The sequence below is a fragment of the Electrophorus electricus genome, chromosome 7 (genome assembly GCF_041902795.1).
Source record: "Electrophorus electricus isolate QZ-2024a chromosome 7, ASM4190279v1, whole genome shotgun sequence".
In the NCBI taxonomy this organism is placed as follows: Eukaryota; Metazoa; Chordata; class Actinopteri; order Gymnotiformes; family Gymnotidae; genus Electrophorus; species Electrophorus electricus.
In genome coordinates, this window is record NC_137503.1 from 3,827,624 (window position 1) to 3,842,500 (window position 14,877).

At 39.5% G+C, this 14,877-nt stretch overlaps 2 protein-coding genes across 10 annotated transcripts in view; both read right to left on the reverse strand.

The window, feature by feature from the left end:
• Positions 1-6,828: 6,828 nt before the first annotated feature.
• Positions 6,829-12,173, reverse strand: gfi1ab (growth factor independent 1A transcription repressor b). 2 transcript variants are annotated; one of them, XM_027007733.3, is made up of 7 exons: positions 12,065-12,173; positions 9,800-9,937; positions 9,299-9,499; positions 8,584-8,981; positions 8,355-8,492; positions 8,077-8,242; positions 6,829-7,759 (listed from the first exon to the last, which is right to left on the reverse strand). In XM_027007733.3, the coding sequence occupies exons 2-7, from the start codon at positions 9,909-9,911 to the stop codon at positions 7,581-7,583; spliced, it is 1,194 nt and encodes a 397-aa protein (XP_026863534.1). In that variant the 5' UTR covers positions 9,912-9,937; positions 12,065-12,173; the 3' UTR covers positions 6,829-7,580. The 2 variants fall into 2 exon arrangements, with proteins under 2 accessions (XP_026863534.1, XP_026863531.1); XM_027007730.3 differs by having other exon boundaries at positions 8,584-8,984.
• A 1,619-nt stretch (positions 12,174-13,792) lies between these two features.
• The window catches only part of evi5b (ecotropic viral integration site 5b), a 45,278-nt gene continuing 44,193 nt past the window's right edge, over positions 13,793-14,877 (reverse strand). For all 8 annotated transcript variants that reach the window (XM_081717165.1, XM_035524210.2, XM_081717164.1 and 5 more), the window contains one exon: positions 13,793-14,877. This exon is cut by the window's right edge and continues 580 nt beyond it. The gene's annotated coding sequence lies outside the window, so the exon portion shown is untranslated.

The window sequence follows — 14,877 nt, forward strand, 5'->3', positions numbered from 1 at the left end:
TTTGAAGACGAGTCTACTGCCCCTAAAATCTAAAATGTCTCTGTCTGTCTCACCTCTCTGCTGGCTGCATTGTGAATGCGTGTCTGAACTGCATGGAGTGTGGTTTTGGAAGAACTCTGAGCTAACACGAGCCGATCGGGTTCTTCTTGTGATCATAAATGTTTCAGCATGTGCCAACAGGGGACGTGCGCTGGACTGAAGTCTGGGCGCGAGCGCAGAAGCCTTGCAGCACACGTCTGTGGCCACTCCTCACAGGTCAGTGCAGCCAGTCACAGTACGACTGGGTCTCTCTTAATAGTTTCTCATAATAATTATAAATGAAATACATAATAAATGCAGTACGCCTGATCCCAGATCAGTCCATCATTTGTATAAATGAACATAACAATTCACCCAGGAAAAAAAACAAAACAAAAAATGGCTAGTCTTGAAAAGTACTCACTCGACATTTGTTTACATATAGATTTGTTTTGTTTCATGAACAGAACGATTCTGTTCATAGCTCGCTACCCATCAGAGGATACAACATACACAATAAAACATCACAGCTGTTCCACTGTAACTCACACAGCAAAACAGGCTAATCGCCATTGGGCTCCAGATCATGGCAGACAGCAAGGGAAGGAACTCTAAGTGCACGTGTGAGCAAATATGGAAGTGTGTTTGTGACATTGAGGGGTTATTTTTCTGCAGAGCAGGTGTGTGTTCATGACAGAGAGAGATGGGTGAGAGGGATCTTAGCAGAAGTGCAGGCTGGCCTGTCATCAGATCGATGCTGCACGACACCCGACCATGTGGAGCCCTAAACGGATGTTAGCTGAGGCGTCAGCAAAGCTCCATCTGAACCTCCATGAACATTCATTAAGCCAGAACATCAAAAGGAACTTTACTTGAATGCCTTAGCATGAATTTTTTATCATAGCCGAGAATAAATCCTTCATCATTTTTTCACCATCACTTCTCTTATTCTCTTATTCTCCCTCGCCCTTCCACTGATTCTGTCTCTCCTTCTTTCTCTCTCTCTCCCTCCCTTCCAACCTCCCCTTCCTATTATGATATGGCCATACCCTTAGCTTAATTTGTGAAATGGATCTTTGGAGTTTTTCAAAAAGATTCATAACTTCAAATGGAGAACTGTAACACTAAGAAGTCTTCTTTTGTTGCTGTGTGCTTCCCTCAAACAAATCACACCCTAAGGAGACTTGATCGAAGCTGACAGACACGGAAGGGCATTGCTTTGATACTGGCTGTTAAAGGGCGAGAACCTGCTACCTAATGTATCTGAAACACAGCACAACTACACCAAATATTAGATTTTGGTGACATACTGTGGGGAGAGGGGATTAGCATTAGAAGAATAACCAGTAACGAAAAACAGTTTAGAGCTTTTAATTTTAGCTGTGTTCTTCTAAAAAAAATATTGACATTAATTTGGCTCCTATGATTTTAGATTTTTGGTTTAAATAATTTCACTTGGCCCATGTTTGAGATTTATGGTGCACTTTATTTTTTACTGCTAAAATGTTTTTATCAAACCTTTAAAATAGGTTTACTGATCCAAAACGTGCACTTTTAATCTGTTTGAAGTAAACCTATTTTAAATACAAATGAGATTGGGAACAACTAAGAGCCCATTTATCACAACAATGATTCTAAAGTTTAGAACTTGTATAAAGAGAGATGATCAGTTCAGTTGAATCAGTGTCAAACCGGATTTCCTTTTCTTTACTGTATGACAGCTAGCACCTGAACAGAGTCTATGATATGTAATGCTAAATGAAGCAGGTAAAATGTCTTTAGATGAGCAGGCTGGCTTGTCAGCCCCTCTCTGGGTGCCTGCCGGGACTCTGTGTGCAGGCTGAATGCTGTGTGGGGGTCAGAAGGCCCCTTGGTGAGGGGGCTAATGGAAAAGCTTTCAGGGTTGGAGACTGGAGAACAAAACGTCAGCTCACATTTAGCCTGTCTGCCTGCTCTGATGCTCATCCATTGGTCTGTTCTCTATTCAAGCCTTTCAGAATCTTCATCTGAAACGCATACACAGACACTTGATTCCAGCCACACCCACAATGGGTGATTTGCAACATTAAACTGTCCTGAAAACAACAAGAGTTCTAGAAACAAAGGCACATGTGGCATGAGCATGGTGTTCAGGATGTCTTGCAGCAGACTGGAAAAGTGTCCTGCACTCCCTGGGGTATGGGCTAAAATGTCCTGTCAGACTAGGATGGGATATTAGGTGACCATTATACTTATACATGCTGAGAATAAGAGCCAGGTAACTGTTCTGATGACAATCTCTTCCTCTTCCTCTTCCTGTTTTCACCTACTTATTTCAATATTCAGGTGTTTTTTGGGGGGAGGGGGTAGCAGTCTGGTTTTGCAAGTATTTAATAATGGAGTAGCAAATTAATTTATTTGCTTTAGAGTTCAGTCCAGCCATGCTCATTACAGTCTTATTTGGTAATTCATTTTAAATGTCTTTAAGTAATTAGACATAAATTAGACAGTGTTTACCATGTAATGTAGAAGGGTGTGTATGCGTTCAAACTCATATATGCTATAATTAAAACTGAGTGATGCTCATCTGTTAATCTAGTGAACAGGGTCATTCCCACTCATCCCTGTGAACGAGTCTCTCATCCCTGTGAACCATGCCGCCTTTTCTCTTTCTATCATTCTTCTCCCTTTTTTGTTTCCAAATATCATGAATAATTTGTGGCTCTGCCCTTCTGCTTGATGACAGCTGTGCAGTAGTCTTGTGGGCTGTTTTTCAGAACAGGTAAATAATGGATAAAGCTCCACAACAAAAGCATGCGGTCTATCAGAGCTCAGCCTTGCTCTGCTCGCCCATGTCTCTGCCCCTCCTGTGCGGGGCATCAGCCCCTACTGCTCATCCGTTGCACGGGGCGGCAAACCATGATAGCAAGATGCCTCCTACCTTCTGGATGGTACGGAGAAGAAACACGGTGTCACAGCACTATTTTTTAGCAGATTTTCCCTGTAAACATGACATCTCAAACAACTTTCTACCTCTTGTCTGCCCCTGGCATCTCTGCATTCGTTACTGCTATAGAGTTATACAGGCAAGTATAACCTGGCAAGTGGCCACAGGACTGAGCACAGGTCTGAGTTTATCTAATCTTAAGAGCTGTCATATAAGTACAGTCTACTACTTTAGGCACTTTGAATTTCCCTTTGGTACACTCACAGTTTTTACTGAGTTGGCCCAGTAATTATCAGACAGATTAAATTAGTTCTGTGTAGCATTTTGTTGTCCGTCAGTTTACTGAAGAGAAGCTGGCAACGACAGCTTGGCTGAGTGTCTACCGCTTCTTTGTTCTTGATTAGAACAAAACTTCATACAGCGCATTGTATTATGCTCCACTGTCACACATCTCATACTGTCTGATATAAGCACATTTCTTTTGTTTCTTCCATGCTACCACACCATTATCGCTGTCTGTGTGTTCTGCCTGCAGCCTTGCTCCTCCTCATCACCTACCTTTCTGTCTTTGTTCTTTCACAGATTTGAGCTGTGCTCATCGTCAACCAAATGTCAAACCCTCCGGGCGTCTGAGTTGTATAATACCTGGGTCTATAGTGTTCATGCACAGTTAATGGATGCAATATGCATTCACTTTTTGTCTCTTTTTGGTTTGATGGGGCAACAGGCTAATAGACCATTCTATTGTCTTCTCAGTCTAATGAGTTATAGGTTTAGTTTTGAACTATTTGAATCACTTAAGATGTACACAGGATTTGAAAAAAACAAAAAATCTGTAGGATTTCTTTTAAAAACCAAGGAACAATAAAAGATGCCCATGTGTTACGTATATTAATTATAAATTACCTTAAATCACAATAAAACAAGATGATCTGGTTCATGCTGCACAATGTCCTAGAGTTACGAGGCATTATTAATAGTTAATTATTAATGCTCTTAACTATTACTAAACTCAGTTCACTATCTGTATGTGTGTGTGTGTGTGTGTGTGTGTGTGTGTGTGTGTGTGTGTGTGTGTGTGTGTGTGTGTGTGTGTGTGTGTCTATGAATGCCCAGAATGCAGTGCTTTGATTACTCATCCACTGGAATCAACTGGTCTCTTTCGAAGACTTTTCTATGCATATTTGATATGCCTGGAGACAGTGAGGTAACAGTCTTAGAAACATGACCAGTCTGGCCAACCCAATGAAGCCTCTTCCCTTCTGAGTGAGCTATACAGGATTGAGGCAGTTGTGATATGTGACCCGTACACAGACAATTTCAGCCTTGCTGTGGATCAAAAATATTGCAGGAAATTACCACTAATTTCGTGCAGTAACCTGTAACCTCTGTCTTTATGTAAGCGAGACCATTCTACAGCATCACTGTCTAACAGTCTATAAACATTAAGCAGATATTAATATCAACAGTTTAATGCATTTAATGTTAGAGTGTCATTTCCCTGGATTTTTTTTTAAATGAAGTTGTGATTCACTTCACAACACCTCATTAAAATGTCCCTTTTAAACATATTTTAAATGTAATTTCAATCATTTTTCTATAATTCTGTAGGTGTGAAAATGTGGGACAAATGTCATTTTGATTGTGTGATTATTAGACATTAATAGATGGGGTTGTAATATTTAATTGAATTTGATTTCATATAGAAGCTTTAAGATTCCAACGTATCGAAGCATTACAAAGATTATTCATCAGTGATTTCAGTTAAGCTGTCCTGTTTGCTGCCTCTTACCACAGTTACCAAACACGTTCAGTCATCAACTCAAGATACCTTACAAAGATTTTTGTTGTAACCGTTTAAGAACATTTTTGGTGAATAGATATCCGTTTCAATAAGAATGACAACGAACTTTCCGTAGACTATTTACAATTAAAAAAAACCTTCTTTAGAACCGCATATATTCCTGTAATACGAATACCCAAGACTTGAACATGATCTATTTCAGCATCGTGTATTTCATACGTGTATCGTGTCAAAGTAAAATTGAAATTCGATAAATTAGTTGTGTTTATTGGGATTAATTAGAAAAAGTCTTTACTTGGTGTAGACGTTTAACTTGAATAAACGGCGCTTTTACGTTCGAATAACATATGCGATCCTTAAGTGTTTTCTGTATAAACAAAAGGGGCTAGGCCTAATTATGTCCTAACAACTTGTCTCGATCACATGCTCTTTAATTTCAACATGGGGTTGCTGCCTTCCTATTGTTCAAGATAATCTAGAGACGATTAAATGTAATTTAATAATTGACTCAATCAGTGCGTTTATTGTTAAGTGGTATAGCTATGATGAACCGGCGAATTTGACTAATTAATTTGTATTAATTTTTTAATCTAAACAACCTAATTCGGTTGGTTTTAGGTTTGTGGGTTGCACTTTATTAAATATTTTGTAGTTTTATTATTTCAGAAATGATAAGGCTTATGGAATAACAGGTTTAGTCGGCCTATACGAGTTACCGAAAATAGGCAAGGGGGCTTATTGACATAGCATGGGGTTAGCCTACACCGAACAAGAAGAAGGAGAAGAAGAAGAAGAAGAAGAAGAAGAAGAAGAAGAAGAAGAAGAAGAAGAAGAAGAAGAAGAAGATGATGAAAGGCATTTAATGTTAATGAATTATAATATATTGATATATATATATATATATATATATATATATATATATATATATATATATATATATATATATATTTCTTTCCTGGTATCTTCAGACATTTGTAGGCATGTCTGTGACTTATTTGTGTTTATTCTACACTCAGAATGCCGGCCAAGGTTAAGAAATCCCTTACTGGAACTATTTACATTCAGTTAAGAGTCAACCGCCTAATCCAGTGCAACCCTTTAGGCGGTCTTCACGGATTTACATTTTCTCGGTGGATCACATCGCCCTGAAATGGGTCACAACATAACTGGTTTTACTCATGAGGCGATGATGAATTCCTCTATTTTTCTCAAAAAGTGATTTTTAAGTATTAGAAACCGGTTTCCACAAGGAGAATTAAAATAGTCAAAATAATTTTGTAGGCCATCAAGCAAACGGAAAAGGCAGGAATCTCGCAATTTACTGTGGCTTTGTTGCTAGTGAAAATGTTGTATTATCCTAGTAGATTCCTGACGAGAGCTTTAACTGGCATGTGATATCCAAATAGAATACTGGCGAGGGCTTTAACCGGTTTGCTTACGAATGGCATGGAAAGGAGACTTATGAAGTGTAATAAAATGTTGCAATAAAATGTTGAAATGAATTTATTTAAAACTGTTGTTTAAAATGTGATTGTGTAGGGTTTATTTATTTAGCTATGTATAGTTATTCCTGCTTTATTTTATTCACACTAATAATAATAATAATAATAATAATAATAATAGTTATGATTCATTATTTAAATATCATCATGTTATAGGCGGTAGGATTGTCGTTTTTTCCCAGCCGTGTTTAAATTGATATGAATTTACACGAAATAGGTTTACGTAACTGGGAGACATAAGGCGCTTCTTTGCCAGAATCCAGGAAGTATAAATCTGTCAGTCTTTAATGATAGACAAGTATATACTATAATCACGCAATCTGTGAGGCAAGTTTACATTTAGATGTAGACCCATTTTGTGAAAAAAATATACATCTGCATGCCATCTGCAATATATATATATATATATGCATGACGGTATCATTCAAGAATCTGTGATGAATGGCTTTTTAAATCTGTGATGAATGGCTTTTTAAAAATTCTTTCCCATTTTCTGTTCTTTCATAGGTTTGTTTTGCCTCATTTGCAGTGTCATTAAAAAGAAAGATGCTAAATATTATATAAAACACAATTCAAAATAATTTATAATGTTGATTTCAATAATATTTTTTATTCAAACAATGTCTTTACATATAAATAATGATTACTGATAAAAAAAAAAACTATTCTAACACGAATAAATTTAAATAGCCTTAACAGGCTTATACTGCATTTGAGAAGAAGGTCCATGTTTTTCGATAACAGACAGCCTACTCATGTGCAAATTTGATTAAATAATATGATTGGGTAGGCTACTTAAACGAGTGGAAAATGTTTGACAAGTCGCCAAATCAGTTAAGTTTATATAATACACAAACAAGTCTTGTATTTATGAAATCACGCAGTTTTTGTAGTGCTTGTTTTGCCAGCACCTCCTCTGCAGCGTTAAAAACAAAGTGGCATTCTTATGAGGTGCGGTGATTTTCTCCACCTCAGCTGATATTTTGGGTGATAGCAGTGTCCTTTCTCGCGGCGGTTATTGTCCCTCTCAGATTATTTTGGTGATAATATTTTGGGTTCAGACACAATCCCTGTATGGGTTTGGGTTCTGAGCTCGGGAGATCGCATACGCCATCACCTTTGATAAATGCTGCCAGACCTGCTAGGCTACTGCTGACTCGTATACACAAAGCACAAACAGCATTCTGAAAATGAAAACCTGAAACGCTCCTTACCATAAACTACCACATTTGTCTGGGTATTCACTGTTGTCAGCCTACGCACCACGCAAGTGAGACGGCCGACGGACTGCCCCTCAGTGTTTGTTCAAGTCAAGAAGCCATGTCTTTGCTCACTTCAGTCCGTGCTGTGTTTCCTTGTGCCTTCTCAAATCGACCTTCCGCTGGAATCCTTTCCCGCACAGGTCACAACCGAACGGTTTAAATCCTGTGTGTTTTCTGCTGTGCGTTATCAGATTTGAGCTCTGACTGAAAGCTTTCCCACAAACCTGACACTTGTGAGGCTTCTCTCCTGTGAAATAAAAAACCCTACGTCAGCTCTTGGTTACTTGCCTCGTAATCATTTTTTCTAAGAGTAATCCATTAGGCTAAATATTTTTAATAGTCGACGAGATAAACTGCTAGACCAGTCAGGCTGCTGTGCTTCGGTTTGTGATTCTTCTAAAGCGTTTACCATAAACCACCACACAAGCATAATCAAGAACACCAAAGCACATAAAAGAAGTCAGATTTGGTGGCTCTGACTCGATATATCCGTGTAATTACACAAGCGTATGTCAACGCTCCCTTTTTTTAATAAGCGGAATATCGATGAAGACCTGTCTGTACCTGTGTGGATAAACGTATGCTTCTTCATGTCGGATTTCTGGTGGAACCTTTTCCCGCAGTACTGGCACGGGTAGGGTCGCGTGTCCGAGTGGATCAAGAGATGCGTGGAAAGGGTGGAAGACCGTTTAAAACTTTTCCCGCATATTTTACAATCAAAACTTCTTTCCTGTGGAACGGCAGATAGTAAAATTCATTCAGAATGTTTTATACCTTTCATGTAGACACGGAGGCCTAGAAGCTGTGCAAGTTATGCTACACAAGGGATTTCATGACCCTACCTGGGAATGAACAGATCTGTGTTGTTCCAAGCTAACCGCGTGTCCAAATGTTTTCCCACAAATGTCACAAGCAAAGGGTCTTGTTCCACTGTGAGACCTTCGAACATGGACCTCCAGGCCATGTGGTGTAGAGAACACCTGTGGTGCGGAAAACATAATTCTCAGCACGCGGTATCCCGTCCGAGGTGCGGAGCAAGCCTGAACGGTCAAATAATAAATAGCGACTTACCTTGCTGCATTTGATGCATTTGAAAGCGCCGTTTAGGATAAGACGACTGCATATCCTGGCCGTGTCTGTCTTCATGTCCGCTCCATTTCCGTGAGTGTTTCTGTCCACATAGAGTCCAGGACCGGTGGCGCGCTCGAACGGGTTAGCAGAGGAGTCATAATTGCCATAAATACCTGATCCAGGCCCCCTCTCGTTGAGGAGGGGGGGTTCAACCACTCTTTCACTGTAATAATTCAGCGTGGTACTCCGCTCTAGATCCAGCGCGGGATGCTGGCTGAATCTCTGCTCGACCAGCTGTCTGATTTCAGACCCAGAATAGCTGCCCCATGCATAGGTCCTAAAGGGTACGGCGAACGGCTGCGTTTCATCAGCTGACGGTGAAAATGATTTTTCAGAGTCTGCTGAGGAGAAAGAATCAGTATTTTCTTGTTTTTGTTTTGTTGCAGACTTGTCCCTTTTGTTGATTAAATGAAGCCTATGTTTTACACTGTCAAATGTTAATGAGACATAACTTGATTTAGGCTATGTGCAATAAAAAGGAACAGACTGTAGTTTTATGACCTTATACTAGTCTTTAGTCACACAGGAATAACTTTAGACCTGATCAGACGCAAACACATACATTATTGTGGGTTTCCGTAGGTTACAAACGAGATGGAAATGTTAAGCCGCCCTCTAAAGTAGCGTACAATTTCCGTAATAACGCACGACCTACCTGGGGATGCTGAGGGTGACGGGGGTCGCCAGCAGTCCTCGTAATCTGAGGAGCGATCACACACGCTTCCCCCACAGCTGAGAGGAGATTTGGAGGAAAATTCCGCCGTGTCTACAAGGTGAGATTCCGGTGAGAAGGCTCCTGACGTGTCGATTGTCATGGCATCTGGACAAGACTCCGAATCCTCTGGAATCTTGCTGTCTATAATGTGATGCATACCCAATATTAGACCGTAGGAGTGAAAGGCAAACGTATAATTTGTAAAAGCTATGAATTAAATCTTATAAAAGTTTTTTAAAAACTATTTTTTATTTGAAAGTCACTGTTTTAAATCATTCCCAAGTTTGTGAATGCGAGTATAAAACAGATACCCTGCTTTCCCTTATTAGATATAAACGCCACTTTAATGGCTTCATTTAATAAAAGCACAGCTAGAAAATGCTCACTAATCCTGTTTATCAATATTTACTTAAAACAGTCTAGTTTTAAATCCGGACATACCTTCACACATATGTGTTAAAACAATATCGAATCGGTTGTAATCATCCTCTAAAGTTCGTGGCTCGTGGTAACTGTGCGCTTTCTTGCTTTTCACCAGAAACGACCGAGGCATATTCTCTGTTCTTTTGATCCCTTGCCCTGTAGGTTACACAAAACCACTGGTAAGTCGTCAATATGGTACTCCGTTGGATGCAGCGATTCTTATTCTGCCTTATTGTAGAACCTGTGAAAGACCATTGGATGAAGGAAACGACTCCTGTTAAGGGAGCCTGTCAGAGGTTTGGGCATGCGCATTGCCTGTCGCTCGTCTGCCAGGTGTTATAAAGACAGGTGCTTTTAAAGAGACTACCCACAGTGTTCCGGCTTGGGCCCTGCGATTAGTCGCAGCCTTCGGATGAACGCGAGCAGACAGTTCCGCAGGGAATTGGGACCAGGGTAATCAGGATAAGTGATACACCGCTTTATCAATGCGCTACGTGATATCTAGCAACAGGAAAAGAGGAAACGCGGAGACGAGCAGTGGGGGGTGGGGGTGTGGGGGTAGGGGGGGTAGCTGTTGCATCAGAATGCAGTTTCAACATTTTCTTCAGTGTTCAATTTCATGTTCATCCAGAGAGAATGGAAATTAGGTATGAATTACTAGGTACAAATATACACTAGACGATATAGGCGATTTGGTTATAAGTTTTACACTTCGATATGTTTAGAGTCAATATAAACATATTTTAACAAATTATTAGTAGACGTGACATTATAGATGCCACTAAGTTACGTAGCACATCTTGCCTATTCTAACACAGACATTAAGCGAAAGCTAATATAAATAGTGATATAAAATTGCGTGTTTACGTTTTTTTTTTTCCTCGGCCAAAATGACCGATAAGAAATAAAAGTTGAAAGCATTCGCTGCCCACAAGACCGTGGGGTCGAGTTTCACGCCTCTTTTACGTGTTCACTTCTAAAACAGAGCAGCCTTGTTCTCCCCGTGTACAGAGGGGACGCCGGTGATCTGTTGCGGGCCCACGACACCCGGTATAACAGGGCGACGCATTCAGCTCCCGCGGCAGACGGGCCTTGGGGCCCCGAGCCGGTCGTGCACCCTCTCACCTGCATTCGAATTCTTTCATTCAGTGCATGAAGACTCCCACCCTCCTTAGTCTGTATTTCAGTGTTGGCTAATAAATATTAGAATGTATCAGCATGTGAACTGATAATCTTTGACTTATCTGCAGAGTACATGGATTTGAATCAACCATCCGCAAGGCCGCAGGAAATCAAAGCTCAATGTGCCTTCTGTTGATTAGACGCAACACCCCCGGCCATCCGGGCTTCGTTAGATAGGACAAGATAAAACGCAAGCTTAACCATTTTCACAAACCATTAGTCTATGTTTGTCGCTTCAAAATAAAACGAGGCTGTCGTTGAAGGCGTTTGAAGGCACTTACATCACTTACGTATTTATATTTTTCTTTCTTTTTGCGTATTTTAGTCTCATACGCATAAAGTAAAATAAAAATAATTTTAAAAAACCGTTTGCACACGAATCTTCTCAGATGGCAGTAGAATTGGTCGAACTACACAGTAGTCTAGGCACAGGTAAGAAGGCAGGAAACACGGGGTTGGCGAATACAGTTTAACTGGATAGGTTGCAAGCAGACACGCATTAGAATCCGGCAGAACAGGGGGAAAATGACAGAACAAAAACATTGTTGGGATTATATGTGAGAGAATGAATTTCTCATTTGAAAAAGCATTCAGCATTCTGATTGTTAGAAAACGATAGCAAAGCACATCCATGCATGGCTCCAGTCTGTATCATCTTAGTAATACATTCCTTCACCAACCCAAGAGCTTCAACTGACCGAATATAGACAGCCACGGCTATGTGAACCACGTGCGAGTAGCATCTTTTGCGCAAAAGTGTAATTACAAGTAGAGATTCTTTTTGATAGATTGTGCTAATTAGACATAGCCAAGATTCAACGTTACTAATGATCATAGGGTGAATATTTGCTACAACCGCGTTAACGTAGTTTTTACATATAGTTTAATTTGTCTATTACAATAAAACCCCCACTGGTTACCTTAAAACATATAGTCTCCGAAATTAACCACAAAGGTCGAGCTAAATGAAACGCGCGCTTTTCATGTCGTGATTTGCTGATTTCTGAAGCTTTGATTGAAAGTTAGATGGTAGGGTCCCCTCCACTTTGTTCAGAGACGCTTTCGCTTTCTAACTTTAAAAATGTTATGCATATCGCTTACCTTTTATTGTTTAAGCCTTGGCTATTTTGATAGAATCGTTTCGTTGAGCCGGGCTGGAACTCTACGCTATAACCATGATGAGCGCCTTTAGTCCGAGCTATGAAAAATACTTCCTGAAAACGTTATTTGTAACGCCTCATTAGCAAAGCCGAGGTAGGTGTAAAAAAGGCTACTGCGGCCTATCTTGCATATTGCCTATCACAGTGTATTTTTAACCATAAAAAGTAGCATACTGCAGCTTTTGAAAGTGAACTGGAATCAGATAAACTGCCCACAACCGCGGTGCATGACGTTTACCAACGTTATTTACTCCAGATTTATTTACTTTGTAACTTTATATATACTTTAAATGTTTTTACACGCTAAATTATTCTAAAATGACTAGGATGGTTATTTGCCATTTTCTCGCAATAACAACGCAAAACACTTCAAAACGATTTTATTGTCAGATAAGAATCACCAGTCAGTTAGTATAATAATCATTATATAGTGGTCACCTGCACTACACTTCAGTGTAATTCCATTGCAGGCCTCGCATGTTGAGCCTTTCAGCGTCTTTAACTTGCGCTAGTGGATGCTACAAACATTTGAACACCAGTGCATCGCCCACTGAGAACCATTTCAGAAATTCTTCGTAATTTAAAAAAAAATAGTAGATGGGCTGTTTCTGTTTGGATGGTTGGTTCTACAGTCAAGGTGATGGTGTTGACCATCTGGCAGAAAACGCTGCATTTAAATTGCAGAGCAAAGATTACATAGTAATCAACATCAATGAGGTTTTTTTGTATTTTCCGTAAGGCTGTCATTCGGTGGTTCATAATTTTCCGACACAAATATTTACTTTTCTTTCATTTAAATGTCGAACTTGATTTAAATGGCAATATGATTTTTGCATGGCCCACTGAGGGCATTCAGCTATACCTGATTACTAAATATACTGGGAATGGTTATATATTTAGTATATATACACTTTGGGGCAACAGAAGTATCCTGAAGCTTTTTCTTTTACACAGATGCAATCTGGTGTGTTTATTTGTAGTATTATTAGGTCGCAGTCTTCGGTGCAGGTTTTTGCTGATCTATTGATAAATGGCAACAAAATGACTTGCGTTGTCACTCAATGTAGAACAAGCTATCATCAGGTTTAGAGACTTCTGATATAAGGCATGCTGAAATGTACTTTTTATTACACCACTAAAAAGAAACAACTGCTGGAGGCAGATGCGTCACGTCGCCATGCACAGGAAATATCACTTGCAGAGGCTCCAAACTTGCTATTAAAAGCACTAGAAAATCTCAAGAGCAGAAAGGCCAAGTTGCAGCTTTTGAATGAGGAAAAAAAAAGTGGCAGATGCTGGGAACAAAGTATTTTGGATGCATGAGGAAAGATGAACTTGTGCAGGAGTAAAACAAAAACAACATTTAATTTGTGAAACCCTGTAGATGTTAGTGTTAAAACTCGAGCCTGTTAGCTGCAACTGGACATCGCTCTGCTATTTTTACTGGTGTATATTACTGGTAGCAGCAGGACAAATCAAATTCTAACATCACCTTAAGAAATGGAGAAATCTTACAGCCAAAGGGCTAAAAGGTGACTGGATGGTACGTCACTACACCGCTGGACTCTGACCCTGACCCTGAACACCAACATTGTCCTGGCAATAAAGTAAATGTAAAAATCTCAACACTTTAGGATTTCATTAACTGTAAACAGTACACAACCAAACAAAAAAGGGGAATCCTTTTTACTGCTCTAGCTTGCAGTTGAGCTCATATGTACAAAGTATGACATAAGTCACTTCTACATGGTTCTTCTGCAATAGGTAAATACTGCCAGTATATTTTTTAACCATCGTCGCTTCCATTTGAAATCTCAAGTGCTGGAGAATAGAGCCAAAACAAAGTGTGTCCAAATACTTTAGGAGGCCCGTTCATGTTATGTGCAAATATGCAACAAATGTGCTAAACAATGCTGCTGTGAAGATAAACACTCATTATAATTTCACACAATCTTAATTGGTTTGGATTTGCCTTGTTATATAGTCTTTGAGTTCTGGGGGCAGAAAGACAGAAAAAGTATACATCAGGGTCCCAGTCTGTAAGATTTCTAAAATTTGAAACGAGCTCTTTTCAACCATGCTAGAAAACACCGTGATAAAGCAATCCTTGACCACTTCCCAGGCAACAGATGTTTTGTTATTAAGATCCACATGAGAAGTGGGTAGCTGGTTACAGTACAGAGAGAACATAGGATGAGCACTGTGTTGCTTCAAAAGGTCTCCCAAAAATTGTGATCCAGTCTCTTTTAACTATACACTGTACACTGAGGAGCTGAAATCTATTACATACATACTTTCAAGTCATAATGGAGATGCAAAAATAAAGGGAAAAAAAGTCAAAGAACATGTACATATATACATGAAACATGGAGCCTTGGCAAGCCACTTTAAATAACATCAAAGGTCAAGATGTGCTGCATGCCATGGATAAAAAAGGCTTATTACTTTTGGTCGATATGACACTGATCAATATTTCTTTGTTGTTCTGTACAATATTCATCTAAAGGATAGTGTTTCTATATCTTCAGTACATTTCCCTCAAAATGATGGGGACCCACAAATGCGTTCCATGGGTTTTTGATGGTTTTGTTTTAAAAAAAAAAAAAAAAAAAAAAAAAAAAAAAGTAATAAAAACTAAAAACTAATAGAATGGGGTTTTTATCATTATGCATAAAATGCTATGTCATATAAGCCAGTTCTTCCCTGGTAGAGTAAAGCACAGGGTACCGGAAACCAAATGCCCTCAGACATCGA